Source organism: Cupressus sempervirens, chromosome 4 (assembly GCF_028749045.1).
Source record: "Cupressus sempervirens isolate cs-2001-9-10 chromosome 4, ASM2874904v1, whole genome shotgun sequence".
NCBI lineage: Eukaryota > Viridiplantae > Streptophyta > Pinopsida > Cupressales > Cupressaceae > Cupressus > Cupressus sempervirens.
The window spans coordinates 434,068,592-434,095,376 of NC_143121.1; the positions used below are offsets into that span (position 1 = coordinate 434,068,592).

The window sequence follows — 26,785 nt, forward strand, 5'->3', positions numbered from 1 at the left end:
TGAATTTTAGAACTCTCTAGTGTTGTACATAAAGTTATAAACTTTCAGACTTACGTGTATATGTGTTGTTGGCTATGTCCTTCATCATTTTCTTGGCAAATATTTGTAAGCCAACTATAATTGTTATTAACAGACTTCTATTGTTGAAGGTTGTGTTTCACCAAGCAAATTGATAGACATACTTGAGAGTCCTGTTGTCTACAATGTGCACATAAGCTGTAACAAACATATTTCTCAATATCTAAGTCTTCCATGACTTATCTTAGGCGTATTCGTAGGAGGGAATAGGCTACTATGAACCTTACTCTTCTACACTAGCTGATATTTTGATATATGTTTTCAACTTTTGATTCCATGGATTTCATATATTGTAGACATTTGAGAGTGACACTATGTTTAACTTTATATTATGTTATTCAGTTTTTTTCCTTTAGAAATTCGTTGTTATACTTATGTGATCTATGCAAAATTGTGTATGACTGTTAAGCAGCTTCAATTTATCTCAATTATTGTGTATTTGATGTTAAATGACTAAATGATGCATGAAAAAATCTTTAAATCCTTAAAAATCTTTGAATTTCATGGGTTTTTCGATTTTCCAAGTCCTGGCCGAGTCTAAGTCAAAGTCCGAGTTGGATTTTGACTTTCCGAGTTAGAGGCGAGTTCGAGTCTTGTAACTATGCTTCGAACTGCGAAGGCTAAGTCCACCTACTCCTTTAGACTAAATAAATAGATTTTTCGTGAGATCAAGATGCTCAACCTTAGGGTTCGGGCTTGATTGACAAGGTCGAGAAGATGTAGAAGGACAAGGGGAATGAGGTTGTAGCTTCTCAAAAGCCTGATGATTATACATGGTCTCAGGAAGAAAAAAGAGCAATGCTAGAGGAGATGTTTGCTGCTAGAAATAATAACAAAAAATTCAAAGATAAATTTCAGTAAGTTAAGCAAAAGATGGACAACACTGATAATAGTCTAAAAAGGATTTGTAGCATAGCTGAGAAAGCATGGTCATTGCTTCCAACTTGAAGGCACTCGTGGCTAGGCTGGAGGCCCCCAATCACATTAAGTCTATAGTGAATGTGGGCAAGGATGTTGATGAAGCTGGTTAGACTGTTGGTCCTAAGAAAAGGACCTATGCGAGCCTCAAGAAGAAGACTATTGCAGTGCCTGCCGATATCCAAGAGCTCAAGGAGTCAATGCAGAGGATGACTACCCTAGAGAAGGTCACTGAAACCATCAAGGATTGGCTTAGTGTGATCTTGTTGTCTGTTCATTTCCTTGTCGATTTTTTGTTTGTTTTGGGTTTGCTGGTGTGTTGCTTGTTACTTGTCAGCTAGCTTTTGTGTTTCTTCCAGCTGTGTTTTGTCTTGGGAGTCTTAATGCTTAATCTTTTGTAATGTGATGTAAAGGGTTCAGGTCTCTTCAAAACCTGTTAATCAATTAATCAAAAACTAATTTCACCTCAACAAAAAGTGAATTTCTACAAAAGAGTGGCTTAAATACCTTTTCCATCATACTGGTTATAAAGCAATATTTACACATTGTTGTGAGGTTTTCACACCATCGCCCCAAAATTTTGGGGACCCCCCTTTTTTTTATCGCCTCGGCAAATTTTTGGATTCTCCAACAATTTAGATTTTTCGAGAATTTTGAGCCTTAGATACTTTCAGGCCAATGGGAGAGACTTAGCTTATTTTCACCCAAATTTTTTTAACTTGATTTTCTAGAGCCACCGATTCTATCCTTAGGCCGAACAAATTTCAAAGTTAATTCCAACTTGGCAAGATAAAATTGTGAATTTTGTACTTAGACATTTTCTTTTGAAATTTTGGATATAATGGTATAAATTTGGATAATTTTCAAAAAATGAAAATTTTGTTAAATTTGGTCTTTTGGAAAATCTTAATTATTTTTTGGTGAAGAAAATTAATTTTTGTGATGGTGAAGTCAAATTCCAAAATCAATTTTTAGGCTCTAGAGAAATAATTTTATTTGTGATGCTAAAATTGCTTAGCTAAATCGATTGGGATTTAAATTGCAAAATTTGGCTTTAAATGAATTAAATTGCCTTGAAAACTTTTTAGCCTTTAATGAAATTAGTAATTTAATATTGAAAAATGGCTTTTGGCTAGCCAAAATCCGATTTTAATGACGTATTAATTACTAAATCCTCATTAAATGGAAGCATTTAACATCTCCAAGGCATTGTTTACTTTTCTTGTGCAATTTAGAACTAATTGGCAATTTTCATCATGGCAAAATTAATTTTAGCTAAGTATTTAATTGTGAGCCATAATTTTGCATTAATTATTTGTTTTTCTTTCTCCCAGGGTCCAAGTCGGCTAGCTTGGGGGGAGTAAGAAAGTTGGGTATAAGAGGAGGCCTCTCTCCCATTTCCTCCTCACTTCTCACTTCTCCTTCTCAGGGTGTTGGCGATTTTGCAAGAGCAGATCTGCACTCTTCTTGCTTGGCGAAATTTGTGGGGGCCAAAATTTGTGGGAGCCAAATTCTATGGGAGATAAAATTCTGATTTTTGCAAGAAGCTGTGATTTTTGCCCTAAGTTGGGTAATTTTATTGGGAGGTGAATTACACGATAAATTTCTAATTTGCAAGTGGATTTGAAGTTCTTGAGGTCTACTCCTAATTCCGAAAAGTCGCTGTACGATTATTGGTTAAGGTGAATTTTAATCATTTAGAGTTGAAAGGGGTCCTTAAGCTGACATCCTTCTTTCATTCTAGTCTAAGGATTGCTTCCCTTGGTTCTACTTGCCTTCTGGTCCACCACTCTACCATCTCGTAATAGGGCAACGAGCATGGAGGATGTTAATGCAAGTAAGAATCCCAAGTGGACAAACACTAAGAAAGACAAAGAGGATATGATGCCCAAAACACCCTTCTTCTTGAAAATAAAGCAAATAACTGACACCAATATCGATGCAGTGGACATGATACGGATGAAGGACAGACTAAAGGACAATCCCCCTTGGCTATTGGTAAAGGTAATTTCAAATCATTTAGAGTTGAAAGGGGTCCTTAAGCGGATTTCTCTCTTTCGTTCTAGTCTAAGGATTGCCTCCCTTGGTTCTGCTAGTCTAATTGTCCACCACTTTACCATCCCGTAATAGGGCGATGAGATGGAGGATGTTAGTACAAGCAAGAATCCTAAGGGGACAAACACTAAGAAAGACAAAGAGGATATGATGCCCAAAACACCCTTCTTCTTGAAAATGAGGCGAATAAACGATACCAATGGTGGTAGAATAAAAGGATATACAAAAGGCAGTTGCACATCACAGCCTAGGCATCGACACTTCGATTACGACCATGATGAGTGACAATGGAGCAACCCTTGATTTTGAAGACATCCGAGAAGAGGATATCAATGAGATAAGACTTGGATCGAGATTGGATGAGCTAGAAAAGGTTGCCATCAGGAAAAAGCATCTAAGCACCCTTTCCTCTCTCAATGCTCTTATTGGATTTGCGAAAGAATATGAGAAGGATCATGAAAAGATGCTACAAGCAGCAAGCAGTGTGGTGAAGTCAATGGAACTTAGGGCAAAGCACACACCTTGTCCTCCTATGGAAGAAGTTAACGAAAGGCTAGCTAAGTTCATTGCCTTCGCTAAGAAAATGAAAAAAAAGGGAAGATTTATATTAGATCATTTAATGTAAGCCCAAGTGGCAATTTCCCTTTCTTCTAGAATAGGACAAGTGTCTATTTTTTATTGGCCACCATTTTGGTGCCTTCTCATTGGTTGCCACTTTTTGCACTTTTTTCATTGGTCCATTGATGAGGTGGCAGCTTCTCATTGGCCGATGGGGTGGCAACCCTAATTAGGGTTTTGAAGATCCAATCTAGATCGTTGATCTTGTTTTGATCTCCACCGTCTGTTGTATTTTTGGCCCCTATATAAGGCCATTTGCTCTCATTTGTAAACTGTTGGAGAAATTGTTGCGAAGATAATACCAAAATTGCACTCTTTTTCATTGTTGAGATTTACATGGTGATTAAGAACATTGGGTATTGCATGCTTTCTACTTCCACATAGTTAGATTTTCTTCCAAGTTGTTAAAGTTGGTAGTATTTGAAGATGTTTAAGTGAGGTTAAAGTAGATGAATAGTTGTATGGTAGTATTGGTAAATGTTTGATAGAGACCAATACTAGACTACTAGCATCCTAGCGGCTGGTTGGGAAGCCTTGTGTGGTGAACTAGTTTATTGTTCCTTTTTATCATTGCACCTGTGGAAGTGAGGCCGCTGGTCAGCTCTCATTAGGTTCGATCCCAGTCCATTTGCTAGCCTTCCATCCATAGGAGTAAGAGTAGGATAGCAAGTAATTTAGGACTTAGAATTTAGGAGAAGAAAGTTAGAAAAACACTAGTCGAAAGAACCATTCACCCTCCACCACCATCACTTTCCATCAACATCATTTAGCTTTCACAAACCCATCACCATCATTCCACCAAAGTCCAAGTCATCCTTGAATGAATAGCGTAAGGCCGCCTACGTGATTACCAGCGAATCACATCAATAAAACTGAGCGAGTATCCAACGGTGTAAGGAACATTGGAGTTATACTCATGTCCCATGAGCAATAACTTTTCAAGAGAGGAGTTGCATGTTTGATATTCCATATCGAATATTCAAATCCTAACATGTTATGTAAGTGATACAAAACACGCATCAACACACATGTGAGTAGCAAAATTACACATCCCTAATTCTTAAAAGCGTGGGTGGGCATTTGTGTATCCTTGTTTGTGGCTGTTTATAGGTACCTATTCAGCAACATTTACATAAGAGCAGCAAAATTGCACATCCCTAAATTCTCAGAAGTGAGCATGGGCTTCTATTCATCTTTGATTGTATCTATTTAGGGGTACTTGCTTCATAAAATGCTATATCCAAGACTATTATTGGGATGTACATTATTGAGTTCTCCAACATGTCCTTCACAAACTTGTACTAAAAGAATAGCTAGTTCTACTGTTCTTGTAAAGAACCAAAACTTTAAAAAAGTATTTAAATAAATTTAGCTTACAACAAAAATTATAATCATATCTAACCTGCTAATAAATATATAATATTGCAAGAAAGAACATAACAACTATGCACTGTGGCTCAACATAAAAATATGGTGTTGCTTCTGCCTCAAGGTAGAATTTCACAATACAACTATCCTTATTCACTTAGTAAATAATGAACATAGTAATGAGAATCGCCATGAAATCACCTAAATTGCCGGTTTGGCAATTCGATTCATGGTTCCTGATGTTTTTTGAACTGGTGAATCAGATCAGCGATTTCATCTCATGAATCGCCTATTCATGCAATTCATGAAAAAAATGGTCAAAATCACCTTTGTGAATCACAAAAAATCGGAAAAGTGAGAGATTGATGATGAGGCTTGAGCTAGAGCCTTGTTTCTTGTTTATAGATATTGATAAACATGTGTTTCATGGATCTTCATCTTACATACATTCCATGATTTGACTCATTATGATCCTACGATTTCTATTTACTTCAGCTACAATTTACATTTTATGTGTAACATATGTGATGGATTTATCATTTATGATACATGTTTATGTATGTTAGCTTCTATGTGACGATGTTATAGTGTGTTTAAGTTATATTCAACAAAGGGTGCATCAAATAAGTTTTAAATTGTTAAAATCTCTAAATGTCAAGAGTTTTTTAAATTTGTCAATTCAATTCCAATTCATGGCCGATTTGCGATTCGATTTGGCCTTTTTCGTTTTCGATCAGATTCTGATTCTCGTTGCTTTGGTAAATATAGAACATTACTGTTTACCGTACAAGTAAAGAAATTAACATATACAGATAATAATAGCCGAATAGCAGAATAATATTCGCAATAGTATATTCATGATGATTTACAATGATCCCAAACGGGATATAAATACTACCGCCGAACCTTCCCGAAGGAGTCCGTCGGCCACAATTATTTTATCCGCTACAAACAATTTACCGTCGAACCGTTGGCTACAGAATACAGAAACATCGCCAGACCGTCGGCTACAGAAACACCGCCGGACCGTCGGCTACAGAAACATCGCCGGACCGTCGGCTACAGAATACAAAATACCGCCGGAACCATCCAGTCGGCTAACAATTACAATAAAAAGAGCATAAAGAGTTTAAAGTAGTCCTTCAAAATGGAAGGATGAGATGCCACATTAACCTGAAGATAAAATTTCACCTATCAACTATCTTTAAGGATAAACTAGAAAATTAAGTAAAAGGCTGGAAAGTGTCAAAAGTTTTTTTGAGCAAATTCAGTTTTGACTGGAAAGTGTGAAGCCAACATTGGCTAGAAGCTTATACATTATACATATTAAGATTACAGCAGTGTGGACAGCTAAGTATAAGGAGATCATAAGATAATAAGGTGGTCTGAGTGTTTGGGAAGGTGGAAATTTAACAGCGAATGTGAGAAGAGCAGATTATCTTATCAGGCAGTGTTGAAGTAAACTTCAGTGGAACTGTATTTCATGCACGTGGATGATGCAATTGTAACAACACATTTCCTGTTGATAGTACTTTTTCTTAATGGGTAGTAAGCCCTTTTGGTAGTGAGCCCCTTAAAATGTCTCCTTCCCCGTACTAGGCCTTTCTAATGTCTTGTTGCTCTATCTTTCCATCCGGATAGGCTAACAGCATTAATCTAGAAGATATCAGCCAGCCACAAGAATTTATTTGGTTTCTGTGAGTGTGTGTGAAGGTGGAAGTTTAACAGCGAATGTGAGAAGAGCAGATTATCTTATCAGGAAGTGTTGAAGTAAACTTCAGTGGAACTGTATTTCATGCACGTGGACAATGCAATTGTAACAACACATTTCCTATTGATAGTACTTTTTCTTAATGGACAGTAAGCCCTTTTGGCAATGAGCCCTTTGTAATGTCTCCTTCCCCGTGCTAGCCCTTTCTAGTGTCTTGTTGGTCTATCTTTCCATCCGAATAGGCTAACGACATTAATCTAGAGGATGCTAGCCAGTCACAGGAATTTATTTGGTTTCTTTCGGGGAAATATAAAAGCTGAGGAGCTTTTCTATAGTTAAGTCACTTTATTTATAAAGTTACTTTATGACTTAGTCATTTTATAACAAAAGTAACCTAAGTGACTAAAAGATGAAATTGGTTTTTATCCCACATTGCCTAGTTGTTTGTGCTCTCCCTCACATCGAGGTTATGAAAGTAATGGGCTTTCTTGGGATTGTCACCATGAAATATATCAATATAATGCAAGATAAGATTGGTTACTTAAATGTGACTAGCTTTTTTAAGGACGAAACCCCTTAAGAAGATTTGGGAGATTGGACGTAGCCCCAGTATCTCCTGGAAGTTTGCACCCCGGTTCAAGTATGGAAAATGTAGTATAATACATTGTTCAATCAAACTCACATTCAGAAGTAAATCGGTTAGCAATGAAAAGTATTTGCGAACTCGTTTTATACTAGCTAGTAAAACCATATGACCAAGGATCCAATGTATATGAAGAGGTGGGAAGTGTGCGGTAGCAAAAGTGGCAAACAATAATCCCTGTACAAACATGCAGAAGAAGAACAGAGGTAGTCGGGTCACTACTTGAAGGAAGACAATAGTAGTAGTGTTGTAGTAGGGAGTGTACAACAATGTGGGGCGCAAGTAACATCAATACCAATTGGTAGGTATTCATAGTACTTACTATCAATCACGCCAACCTGGGAGGTCCGACCACTGCGATAACAGGGAGCTAGTGCGGCATCTTAGTGGCATAACTGCATGGCCGCAAGTTCTACAAATATCGGGTGCGTGTATGCTTTAACTGTCGTAGGGAATTAAGGAGGCCGCAGGCCCAAACACGCCAACTCCAATGGTAGGTTCCAGCAGCAGACATGGGGACAGTAGTGGCATCAGTGTCAGGTCTTCCAGAACTCATACCCACTGAAGAGCAGGCCCAACTGGAGGCGCATAGACAGCCAGCTCACCCATGGCTACGCCCAGGTTCCATTGTTGTTTCATTTTGTATTTTGTTCACATAGTCAATATATCTAATGTTCAGACCCTGAGTATAAGTGTATGACCTCGCCAAGTAGTTGTTCCCGCAAATCCAATAGTAGATACATCGAGTACTTGGTATGATGCATTTTGGAGAATGATGTGATTTCAGCTTTGTTTTCTTTTCAAGCATTCACATTATATTGAATTAGATTAGTCATATTACTACATCACCGGGATCGGATTATTACACCCTCTCACAGAGAGTGGGCATCTTCTGTAATATACTATATCTAATGATATATTCGGACTTAACACTTTTCATGATTTTTGCCTCATGGGTTCCCACATAAAAATCTGGTGTCACCTGTTAAGGAATGATAGATCAGTAGAGTTTTACCTTTCAATTAGTCTCCAGATAATGATAGATCTGAATGTATCTGAACGCCTCAATTCTATTATTAATTAACTGCAGAGATATAGATGTAAATTCTGATATCTTACTGGTGCTTGAATCTTCCAATGAGCAATACTAATACTTTATTATTTATGATGAATATATATATTATATGCAGATTGCTGGTAATAACACGAGATGTTTGATGTGTTTCCTAGCGATCATAGTTTTTAACATATATACGGAGTGGAACAGTCATGTCTCTATATAAGACAACTCTAAATAACATTAGTTATCATTTATTAACTCAAACAACACTCAGTGATTACATGCTTTGATGGCCCAATCATAATCGGTGTCTGATATCTTATGACTACTCGATCTCAGTCAGTGGATGGAATAATCACAATTTAACTCACGATAGTGGGGAGTAGTGAGTGACAGGATCAGTCACATCCATGATCCACACAAACTATTATCACAGTATGATCGCTGCATCCTAACAAGGATTTAGACAGACCAAATCATCTTGAATAGTCAAGTATAACACTCTCAACACACACACACACACACACACACACACACACACACACATATTGTTTTCTCTGAGCAATAATCAGATATTAGATATCCAACAGATGCTACAAGTTCAACATCACTTTGTACATGTTGTCTCTCTTTAATTTACTTTATTGGGTACACCTTTCACTCTGATGCATGTAAAAAACTAATATGAATCTGCGAAGTAATGAAGCATGAGAAACAACACAGAGATGATTGCCATTATCTGTGACCCCATTTCTCTCCTGTTTCAAGCGAGAAACAAGGATATGGTCCCACTAGGGCATTGCCATTCAACAACAATTGTATGGCAACAATAAGATTCTTGAAACACTTTCCAAATGCAACAAAAGCTTTGTACATTTGTCAAGAAGAAACCCCAGAAATCTGTAGTTAAAAGACATTGAAAACCATCACTTTTGTTAAACCTCAGTCTCTAATATTAAGATCGAAGAAGGTGATTCTTGTGAGAAATCACTTCATAAAATATAACACTAAGTTAAATAACAAAACATTAACATTTGAACTTCAGTATTTTATATAGTCTTCATAAAATTGTGGAAAGCGCTACCAAGGCACCATTAACCATCATGCCATGAGGTCATAGAAGTTAAGGAATGATATTAGGAAATTAAAACGGTGCCTACTAAGAATAGGTGGACTCTTCAAGAAGTGTGAAGAATTATCCAACAAGCCAGCATCACTGTAGTCCCACATACCAAGATCAAAACCACCATCAGACACCAAGAAAAAACCAAAACCAAGCTCTCCAAGATTATTGGAGCCCCCTTGCCACCACTTAATAGCCTATGGAAACTCAACAAGGCTAACAGTATAGCCTACTAAGTAGGCTTGAGAAAGGGATATTTCAAACCTCCTTCCCCAAAATTGCTTGCCCTCAAGCAATTGCAAGTCTGAATGCTGTAAAATTTGCTTACTCTTAAACTTAAACAAATAGTCTCTAATGGTCCTCTTCTTCAAAGTCTTCCACATCTATCACCCCCAATGCATGGTAGGAGGGTCTCTACAATTCTATTGAAGTCATCAATTTCCAACTTCTTAATTAAGATACACTGATTTTGAAATTGACCAGCAAGAGGTAAATCTAGCAGAAAAAGGCATATATCCACCCACCTGCCCCCATCAACTCCCAACATTAAAGTTATGTCTTGCACCTCAATAAAACTTTCTTGTAAATCAAATCCCTTTGGGACTAAATTTCCCTTCCCCATCTAAAGGGGCCAACTCAAAAGAGAGAACAACGTTATGTCCAAGTGCCTTCTTGTAGTGAGACACGTGGACGTCATTTTGCACCTTGTTACTCTTAAGTAAGTCCAACTCAAGCCACTTCTCCAATCTTTATAGTAATCCTAACGGGGTAGAGAGGGCTTCAACTTCTCGGATCCACTCTTCTTGAGAATGGGTTGCCAGTAGGGCTGTAATGTCAAATAGAGTACGTCTCATACCTCAAATACACACTCTACAGAATGCTACTTTGCATACAAATTTTTTTGCTCCTCAGCAAGTTGGAAGTTATCTTTCAAATATTTTATAATACCCTATCTCTTCTGCAGTAAACATTTAGCGTTAGGCACTCTACTATCACCAAACAATAGATCATTGTAGGAGTTTCATATCCATACAAAACCATGAAAGGATACATCTCGATGGACATGATAGGACAATACTCACTTGAACGCTACCACTTCGCCCAGGCCTTTTTCTGTCATGAAACATAATTATAAATGTCTCTTTCAACCTGCTTGTTAACAATTTCTACTTGCCCATCTGTCTGTGGATGTTAACTAGTGCTGAGAATGAGCTCAATCCATCACGCTCTAAACAGTTCCTACCAAACAAACACAACAACTTCTTTTTGCTATCACTGACAATGCATTAGGCTTTCATGCAACTTGAATGCCTCCTTGAAGAAACAAATCTACGACCTGTACAATTTGTAGCTGTTGAAAGAGAAAATAAAAGAGCAAATAGCTTCTCCACAAGCTCATATATGCAGTCCTTCCCCTGCACCTTTGGAATTCTTAGGCTAAAATTCATAGAGATGCTTTCTCATTTTATATTGGGAATAGGCAAGAGCAATAACAAACCAACAAGGTAATTATGCTCATTCTGAGATCTGCCCGTGAGAATTATAAAAACCAAGCTCACCAGCCATAGGTGCATCACGAAATGTTCTCAATATTTTAATCTTAACCTCAATTCAAGCACTAAAAATACCATCTCCTTTTAAAGTACAGGTTCATCAATTGCCTTGTCATCAAGTTCATTGCCATGAAAAGAATACTACTGACAAGCGAGTTATTGGTATACTCGAGAAAACATGTAAATCTATTTTCATCATATTGAACACCATACTCACACTAGAATAAAACAATCACATTATATTACTCATTTCCCTTGCTTAAACCAATTAAATTCTCCAAGATTTTACACCAGTTCAAAGTAACTGGAAAGATAAGTTCATAAAAATGCATCAGTATAAGAACGATCCTATCAATAAATACACAGGTAGTAAATGCCATATGGTATAACTTAACACAATTAAAATAAAATTAGATAATCAAAATTATTCATTGGTGATTGGCCAATGCTATCCTTGGTATAGAAAATTAGGAGCCAAAATTCCTACAAGAGGAAACCTTTTAAAGAGAAGTAAGAAAGCACTGAACTAACACCTGAAAAAAATTCCATATAACATACCTGCATTATTTCAGGAGCATCAGGACCACACATTGATGCTCCAAGGACTTTGTCTGTCTCACTATCAACAATAAGCTTCATGATTGTCTTTTCTTGCCTCCTGTGTTTAAAAGGTTAAAATTAGGAAGACTGGAGATTTGATAAACACCATTGTAAACAAACAAAATGTCTACCGATACAAACAATTATATAAAACTAGAAACCTAAGGAGAAAACTATCCATACAATGCTTTTTTATTGGGTTATTAAAAAAGGTGAAATATAATTTAAAAATGCTACAACTTTCTCTCACCTCATTACAGAAATTGTCAATTTATTTAAAACAGTATAAGCAATTTTTATAATCAAGATTTCTAAATGATTGTCCATTATGCATACACATTGAAATGAATATGACCTGAAGATTACATATAATTGAAACATACATGCTCCATTAATATAAAGAAAGAATCTAGTTCAGAACTCGGGACCTAGAAAGAAACCACTAAGCACTCATCCAAACAACATTGTATTCAAGAGTGTATTCAAAATATAACTGAAACACTTAATAATAGAGTCAATTACATTATGATCAAAACTTCTAAACTAATCAAATTGCAAAAGGGATAACTGTGTAATTTTAGAGTTCCATTCAATAGCAAAGAAATCACTGAACTTTAGGTGGATAAAAGTAAAAATATCAAATATTTATTCAAAATATAGCATTTGTTTAACTTACGCTGAAATTGTATTTTTCATAGGTGTAAATGCTGAAGTGAAGATTGCAATATCATTCTTAGCTTGCTCTATTGCTTGTTGCTCTGTAAGGCCAACCACAGAGAGAGGAGGCATACTGCAGATATAAACCAATAATGTAAAATTAGAAGAGGGAATTAAGCAGGCCTGCAATCAACTTACGGAAACAATGAGCACATGTTTAAGCAATGAAAACTCAGCAAGTACAAATGTATACCCTCAAAAAGTGAAAGCTAAATAAGCACGAGTGGAATAAAAGGAATAAGATACAATCTGTAGAATACAATATTCTGTGCCAGGACCATGCATGCAAGGCAGACTGGGACAGTCAATCTTATCATTAGAAGATCACAATTGTAATCCTTGTAATGTTGGAAATCACATTTGAGGATAAAGAATATCACAACCATGCAGATCCAAAATTAAAAACTGTGGAACAAGTCCTCAGATGTGATTTGTACTCTAGCCAGCAAAATATGATACAGGTCTCAATGATAATTAGATAATTCAATTCAGCTCAATAGAGATAGAGCCTACAACACAACGGTAAATTGTGAGCCTCTTATCTTGGAGGTCTTGGGTTCGAATTTACTTGAGCTTAACTAATACTCGTAATAATTAATCACAACAAATAATAATAATTAACCTTGGCTTCGGCCTTTAACCAATCAAAAAAAACTATAAACTATAAACAAAAAAAAATAGTGGTATTCACTCTTTGTCAATTCTCCAAATCACTTTCTTAAATTGAGGTGTTTCTTATACATAGGACACGAATACAATGGTTGAAAAAATCAGACTTGGCAATTACTCATCAGCCCAATTTTTAAAAAACAAATCAGGACTCAACAAAAGATAGTAGAAATTTGCCAACAACTTGGAGAATTCATCAAACATTTAAAAAAGCATAATTATTATATGTAATGTCCCCATTTTTGCTAGCATCAGAGTTTCAGGGATTAGCTTATTATTGTGATCCTTGTAGGCTAATTATTGTGGATAGAGGGTCTTCTATGGCAATGGCTTGGCTTGGGAGGGTCTTATCTTCTCCACAATTTGGTAAACTACATGTTGGTCTTTGTTTGGCTCAAATTGGTATTTGTTTGGGCTTAGTTTTGTGTACATACTATTTGTGATAAGTTTGATGTTGATTGAGATGGATCCTTTATATTTTTGGAAAGTGCATTTGGTCACACAGAAAAATAACAGGTATGACTCCTATTTCAAACAACATATTTGAATGATGACTATTTTGGGAGTTATTATATTTTTAGTAGTCAAATTATTATTAATTTACTAAATGGCTTATTATAAAGTTATAATTTAACTCTATAATTTCATTTATGTTGAGGGTTCAGTTATCATTGGAAAGAGCCATTTATCAATTAGTTAAATCAAGTCAAGCAAAAGAATCTAATGGAAGCTTCTAATTAATGTTGTGTGGAGAAACTTGCTTCATGAAGTTACATTTTAGCAACAAAAAGGGCATCTAGAGGTTATAAATACAAGCCCATTTGTTGAGAAAAGTACACTTGAATATTTATTTGACTTTGTTGCCTTTGTGGCTTTCCTGAGTGTTGATTTTTGTGCCCTTGCTGAAGTATAATGTAAAGTTTCTGCTAATTCTGTGATCTTTGATCAGAATGTAATCAATCTTTTATTGGTGAATAATAACCTTCTTAAGTTCTGATGTATGGAGGAGTGATCAACTTTATTCTGATCTGAATTAGTTGTATCTCTGCAATATAATCGCTGGATATTGTTGCTTGAAGGAGCAGACTGAATTGTAATTGTGTGTCCTCAAAACTACAACAATAACCTCCCCAAATATCCTTGCTAAAGGGCATGCCCCTCAAAGGAACATGACACTTCCTAAGTTAGCATTTATAATCTCCCCAGAAGTCAGCGATCTGCAAGATAAACATAATAATTACTAACACAACGTGTTAGATTAGTTAATGATTATCAAATTACTCCTTGAGAAATCGTCGGCTCACAAGAGAAGTATATAATCTAATGCCAACCTTATGATATATTAGGTAAGAAGATCAAGGGCGGTTTGCACTTTCAAACCTGTAGGTTATCTGGTTATATACTTAACACTCCCTCTTAACTTGATAATCATACAGAGAGATATCATATCTAGCAACATCAATACAAATGAATAAGCAAGAATTAATACTCTACATCTGTCTGAATCTTCTTAGTATGTGGTATCATAGAACACATGATACAATGTCATATTACTAAACCTGTGATATGACAAATCACTGCTACTAGTGATAATATACAAGATAAATCTGAAGAGCAATTTAATTTCTTTATTTATCCAAGTTGTGACTCATAGAAACTGGTATTTCTATATCATAACAAGATCCTGAGTTTAAGATCTACTAGAATACAAGATGAACCCGAAGAATACTAAAATTCTTCTTTTATCCAAATTGTGACTCATAGACATAGCAATGTCAACATCACAATATGATCTAAAACTCATCTAGATCCTACAGTAGAACTCTACTGTTTAGCACATTATCTAGGAGATCATCATCTCGCATAATGTCTTTTATACAAGTGTTCATTATCTCAAAGATCATCACCTCTTTAAATAATGAATACAAATGTTGGAGCCCATAACAATCAATAGCCTAATAAAATAAAATAAAATTATTTTATTAATAATTAAAAGAGTATAAATGGATTACAACTCAACCATACCAAGTCTCCTCCTAAAGTGTTCTATCTTCACTCTAGATAGAGGTTTGGTTAGTATGTCTATTGTCTGATTTGCAGTGCAAATGTATTCTAATTTTACAGAATTCCTGTCTACCATATCTCTTACATAATGATAAGGAATTTCAGTATGCTTGGACCTGTCATGGAAAACAGGATTCACTGAAAGCTTGATAGAACTTTGATTATCACAATGAATAACCATAGGATTCATGGCTTGCCCAAATAATCCTACAAGTAACTTCCTTAGCCAAACTGCTTCTTGAGAGGCCATCGCTGTTGCAATGTATTCGGCTTTTGTGGAGCTCTGAGCTACTGAAGACTACTTTCTGCATATCGAAAATATCATAGCTGATCCTAAACTGAAACAGCATCCTGAAGTACTTTTTCTGTCTTTTACAGTTCCACCCCATTCTGAGTCGATGAATCCATGCAAATCTAAAGCAACTTTCTCATATTTGAGTCCAAAATTAAGAGTGCCTTGTAAGTATCTCATAATGTGCTCAACTGCAACTAGGTGAATCTCCTTTGGCTCACACATTGGCTTAAGGCATTAACAGCATAGCAAATATCTAGTCTTGTATTTACTAAGTACATAAGGGACCCAATCATCTGTCTGTAGGGAGTAGGATCTATGGAAGGTGATTCTGCTGCTGCTTCCTTAAGTTTATGTAGATTAGTCTCCATTGGAGAAGACATAGGCTTGCAATTCCACATTCCAAATCTCTTCAAAATGTTTGATGTATACTTCCCTTCGATTTAGTATGATACTACCAAAATTCTGTTGTACTTCCAGTCCTAGGAAGTAATGGAGGAGTCCCAAATCTTTCATCTCGAATTCTCTAGTTCGATCTTTCTTGCACTGATCTAAGAGATGATCATCACCTATTATTAGTAAATCATCAACATACAATATCAAAATTACCATATCATCTTTATCTCTTTCATAATATAAATTTGGATCGGCTTCATTCTTGAAGAATCCTAAGCTGGTGAGATACTTATCAGTTCTTTCATACAAAGCCCTGAGAGCCTGTTTAAGCCCATAGAGAGCTTTCTTGAGCCTGCAAACAAAAGCATTAGGATCATCAGTTCCAAATCTTTCAGGTTGCTCCAGATATACTTCATCTGTAATCTTTCCATTTAGGAATGTTGTTTTTACATCCATTTGATGTACTTTCTATCCCTTCGATGCTGCAATTGCTAAGACTGCTCTTACGGAGGTATATCTGGCGACAGGAGCAAAGGTTTCTTCATAATCAAGCCCTTCTAAAAAAATCCTCTAGCTACAAATCTAGCTTTATAATTTTCAATGCTACTGTCAGTAGCATGTTTTATTTTAAATATCTACTTGGAAGAAATAACAGATTTTCTGTTAGCGATAGGATCCATTAAATCTGATCTATAACTTGTAATAGCACTTATAGATATTTATGTGTCTTCCAAGTGATTATATGAATGAATATATATATATGAAATAAAGAGCATGTCTCTTGAAGAGACATGTCTCTTTAATATATTAACCTACATTAGTTATAGTTATAATACAAGTAATATATTCTCAATATATTATAATGGTTATATATATATATAACATAAGTTAAATTTTCTATATATAATATCTGCCATATATTATTTATATATCTCATATATATAATATAATTTATCCGACAGAATTATAACATTAACACTCCCTCTTAATGAAGAAGGATAAAACACATAGATATTATACCATAGGTAATATTTCAAAAATAATACATATAGGAAATCTTTGATCAGAAGATTTCTAGAATATGATATCATGTAAGTATTGGCCTATCAGAATATCAACATATGATATTCACCAATTACTATTTGATATCATATATGGTAACATGAGCATTGGCCTATCAGAATACCAATCAAATGATATTCACCAAATGCTCCGAGTAATGGCCTATCAGAACATCAACTAAATGATATCCACCAAGTACTCAATGTAGTAATGGCCTATCAAAATATCAGGGCATGATATACACCAAGTACCAAAAATATATATATACAAACAACTTGTAGATAATCAAATTAATGATATCAACCGCCTAGTTGTTGATTTACTAGATAAAGCCCTTACATGAAACACTTTCACAAAAATGAATCATGTTACAAGTTATTGTAAGGAAATCACTTAACAACAACTTCTCCTAATACAAGTGATAATCATTTAGAAGTCGTCACTTCTTCATGATGTACACAGGGGGCAGGCTCATATATGTATGACATCAAAAGTTCCCATGAAGTCTCCATGAATACTGTCACGTGGTGTTGTCACAACATTCACCATAAAACATGTCAGAGAATAAGGTTTCTCCCTCTTAGTTTGATATCACCTTTTCTGACCTCTTAACAAAAGGTTCTTTCCGATGAAGTATCAAACTTCCTCTGAATCTATTATCATCCTTCTAACCTCTTGGTAGCAAGTCATCTAATGCTTCCCTAGTTCAATATGTATCCTGATAGCATAAGATCTCCAGCCTACAAACATGAGACTTTATCCCATGAATCATAGTCCTATAGCTGTTATAGTTTCTGACTAGTGGAGAATCCATCAACAAGGTCTACTCCTTCTGAACCAAGATCATCAAAAGTTTGATTGAAGCATTTTATTTTCTGTTCCCTCTCTTTCTCCAAGGTTGCCTCTAGTGAACTGTCAGACTCCCTCTCATAATGTCAATTATCAAGGATATTCGCTTCAAGAGACTCAAATTATCCAACCTGATCATCAGATGATTAATGAATCCTAAATCACAGCTTCTTTGAAGCTACTATCATAAGATTGAGTCTGCACAATATTTAGTAGCATGCCTAATGTACCAATCTTCTTTTCCTGCAAGAACATTCTCAGAGACAAAGGAAAAGATCAAGGCAAATAGCTCTTTATAGTAATTATAAAAATACAAAATAAGATAGAGACTACAATGAGTAGATACATGCAATACCCGAGGATAATAAATACTTATCTGCAATAATAATATAAGTTGCTCCAATGAAGGTCCATATGCATCAAATCAGAAAATGCCTCCATGTAAGAATTAAACAATTTGAGTACGTCTTTTCTGCTCCCATATAAGGACAGTTCAAATGGGAATAGAACATTGGTTATCATTCCCCCTTACAATGCTGAATTCCCACTCTTATATTATTGAACATATAAGTATGCCAACAATGTTGCATATATATGGACATACAACCTATCTCCTTGTAACTCAAGCACATTGGTATAGCTTTCGCAATGTGTCCATACCCATGTATCAAACAATGCTTGCTTACCATCATTTCTTTCTCCATTGCCAAGAAAGAAAATCATTATATCAATATGCACACCATCTTAACATCAATGTTGTTCGACCAAATACATCAACTCCTTCGATGCAAAGCTTATTCCTTATTGTCATCTTTAATTGTATGTGAACATTTTAGATTAATTTCTTGAGGAATCCTCAGATGGTAGAAATTTTTTGTCGATGCCTTTTCCACAAGGTCTCAACATTTCATTGTTGATTAGTCTTTATTTACCTTCTAAACCTTGTGGGACGCAGTGGACAAGTTTTCCAGGAACTTAATTTTCAAAATACTCTTTGAATGTTTCTTTCCTACACGAGTATTTCTTTTGTACTGTCCTACCGGGATTATTACCTCCTCTCATGACGTCCACTTCATTTGTTTGTCTAACTCTCGTGACGTCCACTTCATTTGTTTGAAGTCCTGCCCATATAATTTATGTTTATTGTACATTTTACTAATGTTGATTAGTTTACTTTGGCACCCTTCACATTCAATGCTTTTCTATTTCTATCCCCGATTGGAGAATTTGATATTTTATATCTTTTACCATATACTTCTTCTACGCAGAATCTTGTAGGGGCAATTGTACAATTAATTGTGAATATTATTTCGTAGCATATCACCAATAATATGTGGCTTGCATATCCCTCGCACTTCATCTCTCTCCATATGATTCAGAGTTTAATCTCTTAGCTAAGCCAAGTCCATTCATTTCCAAAGAACTCAATCAAAGATTAAATGTTGAAGTTCACGCTACAAACAGTTGTCATTGCCATGGTCGTTGTTCCCCTAACTAGATTTAGTAGAGTCCTAAGGTTGGATTGAATGTAAATATTGTGCACGAGCAATTTAGGAGACATGCTTTCTGGCAGTCTTTCTTTGTGGTTGCAGGGTACGACGATGCGGATTCAACATTAGACAAAGTGACAGTGGGTTACATGAAACCGTCTGTGCTGCCATTTTTAGGGTTGCAATTTAAGGGGCTTTCTCGAACACAACTGCCCGCCCATGACTCTCGCGACTCCCAGGAAAGCTTCTCTTTTGGAGTGAAACCATCCACGCAACTGCAGAACTAGAGATTGTTGGAGTTGCAACTTTCATAGGTGCCGCAGAGACCGTATACGGTACACTGATCCCTCGGTTGAGACCAGAACGTGTTCCATGATTTCCCGTCAGTGAACAGTGAAAATTGTTGTAGTCCTCCAGACTAGACTAGGTCAAAATGTGAGAGGCCATTCTGATAGTCCTCACTATACATGTGGCATACAAACCAGACTTTGTATCTTCAATGCTAAGATTGACAAAGCCCACCTTGCTCGACATTTCTGGAACTTGACTGAAAAACATTGTCGTCCCAAGTTTCGCTTGCCCAATACTGCTTTGAATTGTTCCATGTCAGCACAAATTTCTTGGAATCCATGTGATAGGAGAAGAGCTCGGGTGCAGGATCGAAGGAGTTTTTTTTTTTTTCTTTTTCTTTTAATAGACCAGTTTCTTTTGGATTGAGTGGCACCAACAGATGTAATTATCGATGCATGGATTTGATATCTCTTTATCGAATGTCCCGCAGGTTCCACCTTCTAGTACTTGCCATGCATCTAAGTGTAATGGTTTTTTTTTGAACTCTATGTCTTGTCTCTTTGTATATTTTGAATTTGGGAATATCTAAAACTTCACAGATCTGGTCCCAAACTCCGCTCTCCCAATATCTTGCAATCGAGTATATGTCATGTTTTTCATTTGCAGTGAGGCTCTTTTATGCAAATATTGTTATTTGATTTGGCCATGTCTTTATTGTTTGAATGCAATTTATCCTGTGTTTTCTCCGAGTTTCACATTGCTCAATTTCTCCATACGCTCCAAACCTTTTGTTCCAACATCTCCCCACAGATCTCTTTCCAATTCTGAGAGAAGCTGGTTGTTCAAATCTCGAAAGCATGGCTAACTTGGATTGCTCAATATATTTACGCATTCAAGGTTTATTGACTGTGCTTTGATCTGCTTTAGTTTCCTCAATGGAAAATTTAAGATCAAGTCAAGGATAGAGCCAAAGACTAAATAGCAGATGGACTTGATAGTGATCTATCCATTGCATATAGACACCAATTTGAATTGTATTAGAATTCTAGTTTGGATATTTTCCTTGATCTTCAACATCTTTATTGAGATATTCATCCCAGGCTTTGCTCTGATACCATGTTAGTGATAGGATTCATTAAATCTGATCTATAACTTGTAATAGCACTTATAGATATTTATGTGTCTTCCAAGTTATTATATGAATGAATATATATATGAAATAAAGAGCATGTCTCTTTAATATATTAACCTACATTAGTTATAGTTATAATACAAGTAATATATTCTCAATATATTATAATATATATATATATATATATATAAGTTAAATTATTCCATATATAATATCTGCCATATATTATTTATATATCTCATATATATAATATAATTTATCCGACAGAATTATAACATTAACATTTTCCTTTAGGTTTAGGAACAATTTCTCAAACATCATTTTTCATAATAGATTGGTATTCTTCTGTCATAGCTTCTTTCCAAGCTGTATGTTTAATAGCATCAAAAGGATTGGTTGGTTCTGTTTTGGATAAATCACTCATGTTTCTTGTATAACTAGAGAATCTTTTAGGCCTTTTGCTTTCTCTGATTATTCCAGAAGGTGCAGCAAAGTCTTGAGCTACTTCAACTGTTTTAATGGCCCAAAGTGGTATTTTCTTTGAATTTTAAGTTACCTCAAGATTCAGATTTTGAATTTCATCTTCAATTTCTTCTAAGTTCTCCCTATGGGACCCAGATTCACTATTTCTTTCAGAACTAGATAAAGGAGAAGGTTCTTCAAAATTTAGGGCTCTTTTGAAAGCAAGATCATCTTCAAAAATTACATCCCTACTTAGTTCAATACTTTTCTATCCACAGGTGTTTCTCTATATCCTACAAAAATACCTTTCCTTCCAAAGGGTTTCAACTTGGTTCTCTTTTCTTTTGGAACATGGATATATATAGGGCACCCAAAAATCCTAAGATGACTTATATTGGGTTTGACCTTAGTAAATACTTCTTCAAGAGTTTTATCTCTAAGGTAAGAGCGAGGGCCTCTGTTTTGAATATAGACAACAGTACAAGAGGCTTCTGTCCAAAGATAAGGTTCTACATTTTGATTAAAAATCATAGCTCTAGCAGCTTCTATAATTGTCCTATTCTTTCTTTTTGCTACCCCGCTTTGTTCTGGATTATAAGGAACAGTGTACTCCCTCTTAATCCCTGATTCTTTAGAAAACCTTTTAAACAAGTCTGAGGTATATTCCCCTCCGTTATCAGTTCTAAGGGTTTTAATTTTATGCCCTAAAAGGTTTTCAATTAATGTTTTGAATTCTTTAAACCTCTTTAGGATTTCTTCTGATTCTTTGCATTTTAAGAAGTAAATCAATGTTTTCCTAGAGACGTCATCTATAAACAAAATATAATACCAGAATCCTCCAAGAGAAGGAACAAACATAGATCCACATAAATTTGAATGAATTAATTCCATAACTTTATTTGTTTTCCTAGTACTATCATGAAATGGACTTCTAGTGTTCTTACCCAGAGTGCACCCTTTGCATATGCTTGAGTGGTCTTTATTTAGTTTAGGTAATCCATTAACCATCTTCTCCATAGTTGATAAGGTTTTGAAATTTAGATGCCCTAATCTTCTATGCCATATTTCATTTATGTCTACAGCTTCATAAGCTAAGGCTTGAATAGGTCGACTAGATTATGTATTCAATTCATACAAGTATCCTTTTCTCTAACCAATCAACTTCGCTTTCTTGAATGAGGAGTTCTTTGCCCAAGTTAATACTTAGCCATCCACGAATGCAACATTATGCCCATCATCTTCAAGCATTGTAATTGAGATTAGATTTCTTTTAATTCCTGGTACATAGAGTACACCTTTGAGAAGAAGAGTATTTCCTGATTTTAGTTTCAAGGTGTAATTTCCAATTCCTTCAACGGAATGTGCTGAATTATCACCAATGGCAACTTCAATGTTAACCTTTTCTGATAAGGAGTCTAGTGTTTCTTTGTATCTCATTATGTGTCTAGAAGATCCACTATCAATTACCCATGCTTTACTTTAAATTTCATTTGATAATGAGGAGTACAATACACGATTCTCAGGATCATAGGTATCTTCTTCCCTAGTAACATTTGTACAATTTGCTTGTTTAGAATTTTCAGGACAATTTGATCTGTAGTGTCCAAATTTTTCACATTTGAAACACTTTATTTTAGATAGATCTTTCTTGGGTTTCCCATTCTTTTGATTTCCCTTTTTCTTTTTGAAATACTTCTTCTTGCCCTTATAGGAGTTTGTATTAAGAACATGAAATTCATCATCTTCTGTTTTTAGTTTCCCTCCTTTCTTTAGCTTTCTGGATTCTTCTTTAAGACAATCGTTCTTAAGTTTGTTGAAGTCAGGAAGATTCTCTAGCACTTATTCCTTGTGCAAAAGTCTCTCATGAATCTAGTAATACATCTATGGCCATTAGTGTTAATTATGTGTCACTAATAACGGTTCCTCTACTTGATAGCTCATTTCTAATGCTGGCAACCCTTAGGAAGTAAAAATTCATTGATTCTCCTTTCTTTATCCGAATGTGATTGAGTTGCCTTTTCAATGCGAGAACCCTAGTTGCATTGTTGACCTCATATGCATTTCGTAATGCTTTCATCATATCAAATGCAGTTTGATGTTTTGTAAACATGGGTACGATATCATTTTTTACTCCATCTAAAATGATTTGAATGGCTTTTCTATTTCCTTTGCTCCAGATAGATTTATGAGGTTCAACTGGAGGTTGTTTGGATGTTCCATCAACAAATTGTCTAACGTCATTCTCTTCAAGAATCATCATGACTCTAAATTTCCAAGCATCAAAGTGTTCTTTCCCATCAAACCTGTCCTCGGGTCTGATTGTGTATGCCATTGAAGATAGAAGATAGTTGCTCGATATATATGAAGTCTAATAATTGAATTTTGCAGAGCCAAGGTTAGACTACCAAAGCTCTAATACCATGTAAAGTTTCTGCTAATTCTGTGATCTATGAGCAGACTTGTAGTCAATCTTTTATTGGTGAATAATAACCTTCTTAAGTTCTGATGTATGGAGAAGTGATCAACTTTATTCTAATCTAAATTAGCTGTATCTCTGCAATATAATTGTTGGATATTGTTGCTTGAAGGAGCAGACTGAATTGTAATTGTGTGTCCTCAAAACTACAACAATAACCTCCCTAAATATCCTTGCTAAAGGGAGGGACATGTCCCTTCCTAAGTTAGCATTTATAATCTCCCTAGAAGTCAGCAATCTACAAGATAAACATAATAATTACTAACACACACAATGTGTTAGATTAGTTAATGATTATCAAATTACTCCTTGAGAAGTCACCGGCTCACAAGAGAAGTATATAATCTAATGCCAACATTATGATATATTAGGGTAAGAAGATCAGGTGTGGTCTGCACTTTCAGACCTGTAGGTTATCTGGTTATATACTTAACATATAAGGGTCTGAATTCTGAGTTGTTCCATTGGACCTATAGCTGAAGTATTGTAGATTCGACTCTGACATTTAATTCTGGGATTGCTTTGCAAACAGTTGCTGAGGTAAAGCTATTTGCTAATATCTCCTACTGTTCATACTGTATCTAGGGAGGAGAATAATTTTGGGAATTTGTTTGGCATTGTGAAAGCAATAATTACCTGCGATTAGTTCTTGAAGGAAGTCAGTGATTTTCTTGAGGGCTGCTGTTTCATAGCAGTTGTGATTTTATTTCACACTGTATTTTATATTGCAAGGTGGTGAGTCCATTTATATACCCACGTCACTTGCAGGAGCCCTGATTTCTTCATTACCAGTGGCTGCATATTTAATCTGGGCACTACAATTAAATCATGGGACTGAGAATTCATAGAGGGAGCCTGCATTACCTTCAGCAAGGCTATGTTAGCCATTTTCTGGGCTGCGGCTTGCATTTTCTGAGGAATTTGGGGAGTATGGTCCTGTTTTCTAAGGGTTGTGATTGGCGTTTTGAGAGTGGGAGTCTCCTGCGGTCAACATTGAAGAAATTGGACAATGAACCATCATTTCTTGGGAGCTGTTATTAAATGCTGAAAATCTAGGCGGATTTCAGATTCTTCATGATTATATTTGTGTTTGTAATTCCAATTGCCATCACTGACAATAGCAATCAGATTTAAATTCAATAAAGGTGGATGTTAGTGCAAATGATAGTTAAGTTTAAGCATTGAAATTCACCATAATTGGTTGCATCATGAGTTATGATTTTGTGTTCGAACTATTTTAGAATTCCATATAAGTGTGTTCTGAATGCAACTACAACAGAGACTTTTCAAAATATTGAGTTAACTTGCAAAGTATTTGTCAAACTGCCAAATTTCTTGAATTTGTCAAAGTTATAACCAGCTGAGGGTTATCACATTATAAAATATTCTTTTACTAAAAGATGAGGTAAAAATTTATTTGATACAAAAATAAGTGCAATGTAAGAAAGGCCAAACATCCATTAGATGAAAGATCACTATACAGCCCTGTCTTTATCCACTAATTGATCCAAAATTTGAGATAATTCCAAAGATACTTGTAACCTATCCACAAAATTCCAACCCTAATCAAAAGCTTATTTGACCAAACAAATCTACTACTCCATTCCACTTCCAATGAACGTGACTAAACATGACAATTACAGTAATACCAAAAAGCCGCACAACCTGAGACTGTGTCTAATAACCGAAGCCAAGTGCCAACAAAAACAAAGATTTAACGTCATTAAAAGAATCATTTTATGCAAATTCAAAAGCAGACTTGACAAAGTTTCAATTGTAACTAGAGAAGCAGCAGCTTATTTCGATGCCTTTGTCACAGGATATTTTAGAAATCTTCTATATTGAGAATCCCAACACCACCACCATTTTTAGTAGACGCTATTCTTTAAGAGTTCTATGGATATTTATGAAATAAAAAAGGAAAGTACAGTTTAAGAATACCAATTTCTAGTGACTATGAAAAGGCAATTTGAGATGATTTTTTAGTGATTTAAAATCAGAGATAAAGTGTGACAGAAAGAAAGAGGAAGTACAAATTTACGTTTAATGAGCAAAAATAATGAGAAGTTTTTCAAACAGAATACAGAAGTATTTTTAAGTAGAAAGCAAAGTTTTTGAGCAGAGTATAGAAAGTTATTTCAGGTTGCTGCCTCACACAGGGTGCTCAGAGGGAGTTGCTGCTTCTAGTGTGTTTGAGCTCACATTTATAAGTCCGGTATCTTGTGTGAGTTGTTGCCTGTAATGTCCCTTGTTGGGACTTGACTTAATTTACCCTAGCTCTCAATCAGGGTTTGGATTGTAATGCCCCTGATAGAATTAGTCATTCACCTCATTACACTTCAATTATCTTTAACGCTCATGTCCAACCTTATTACTACTTCACCTCAAGATGGAAGGAATAGGTCTTAAACAAGCTGCCTACAAACCTGAATTACCAGATTCTCTCTAGGACCTAGGAATCCTTGGTTCAATTCTCTCAAAAGTTTGGTCCTTCATCAAATTCTGTCAAAAGTCTACCACGGAGACCGAATTTCGCTGGAAATTCTCTCAAAAGAACCCTAGCAAATTCCAGATGACTTTTGAGCGTAGGAATCCTTGGTTCAATTCTCTCAAAAGTTTGGTCCTTCATCAAATTCTGTCAAAAGTCTACCACGGAGACCGAATTTCGCTGGAAATTCTCTCAAAAGAACCCTAGCAAATTCCAGATGACTTTTGAGCGACTTTGGATTCTAGCATAGGAACCCCAACAGAATATCAGACTTGTTGATCCAAACACACCTTTTTGTTTACTCTTTCAAGAAGTTTCTAATGCCAAATTAGAGTCCGAATTAGACTCGAGCACATGACTAGACTCAAATTACTAATCATATCTAATTTGAATTATTTGCTACTTGAGAAGAATAAAGATGTATAAAAGTGTCACACATCTATTATGGAATGTATATAATACACCACAATTTCTGCATATAGCCTAACATGTATAGAAATCTATATATTGAACAAAATCTAAAGAGATCTTTAGTATGGTTAAATCTGGATCTAAAGCCTTCTTTCTCGAATTCATCCAGTCTGATCCAAAGCTGCTTTCTTTGAACCATTGAGTATCACAATTAATGTGTGACACTTATAATATGGCACAATCACAACATTGACCTTAA

The 26,785-nt window shown here is 35.5% G+C and overlaps 1 protein-coding gene across 2 annotated transcripts in view; it reads right to left on the minus strand.

Annotated features, from left to right (window-relative positions):
- Nucleotides 1-26,785, minus strand: part of LOC149561875 (glutathione-disulfide reductase) — a 200,890-nt gene that overhangs the window by 21,537 nt on the left and 152,568 nt on the right. For both annotated transcript variants that reach the window (XM_089825405.1, XM_089825404.1), the window contains exons 14-15: nt 12,404-12,517; nt 11,686-11,785 (exon numbers count right to left, since the gene is read on the minus strand). In XM_089825405.1, the coding sequence (XP_089681531.1) occupies nt 11,686-11,785; nt 12,404-12,517 (214 nt within the window). The remainder of the gene's footprint in view (nt 1-11,685; nt 11,786-12,403; nt 12,518-26,785) is intronic.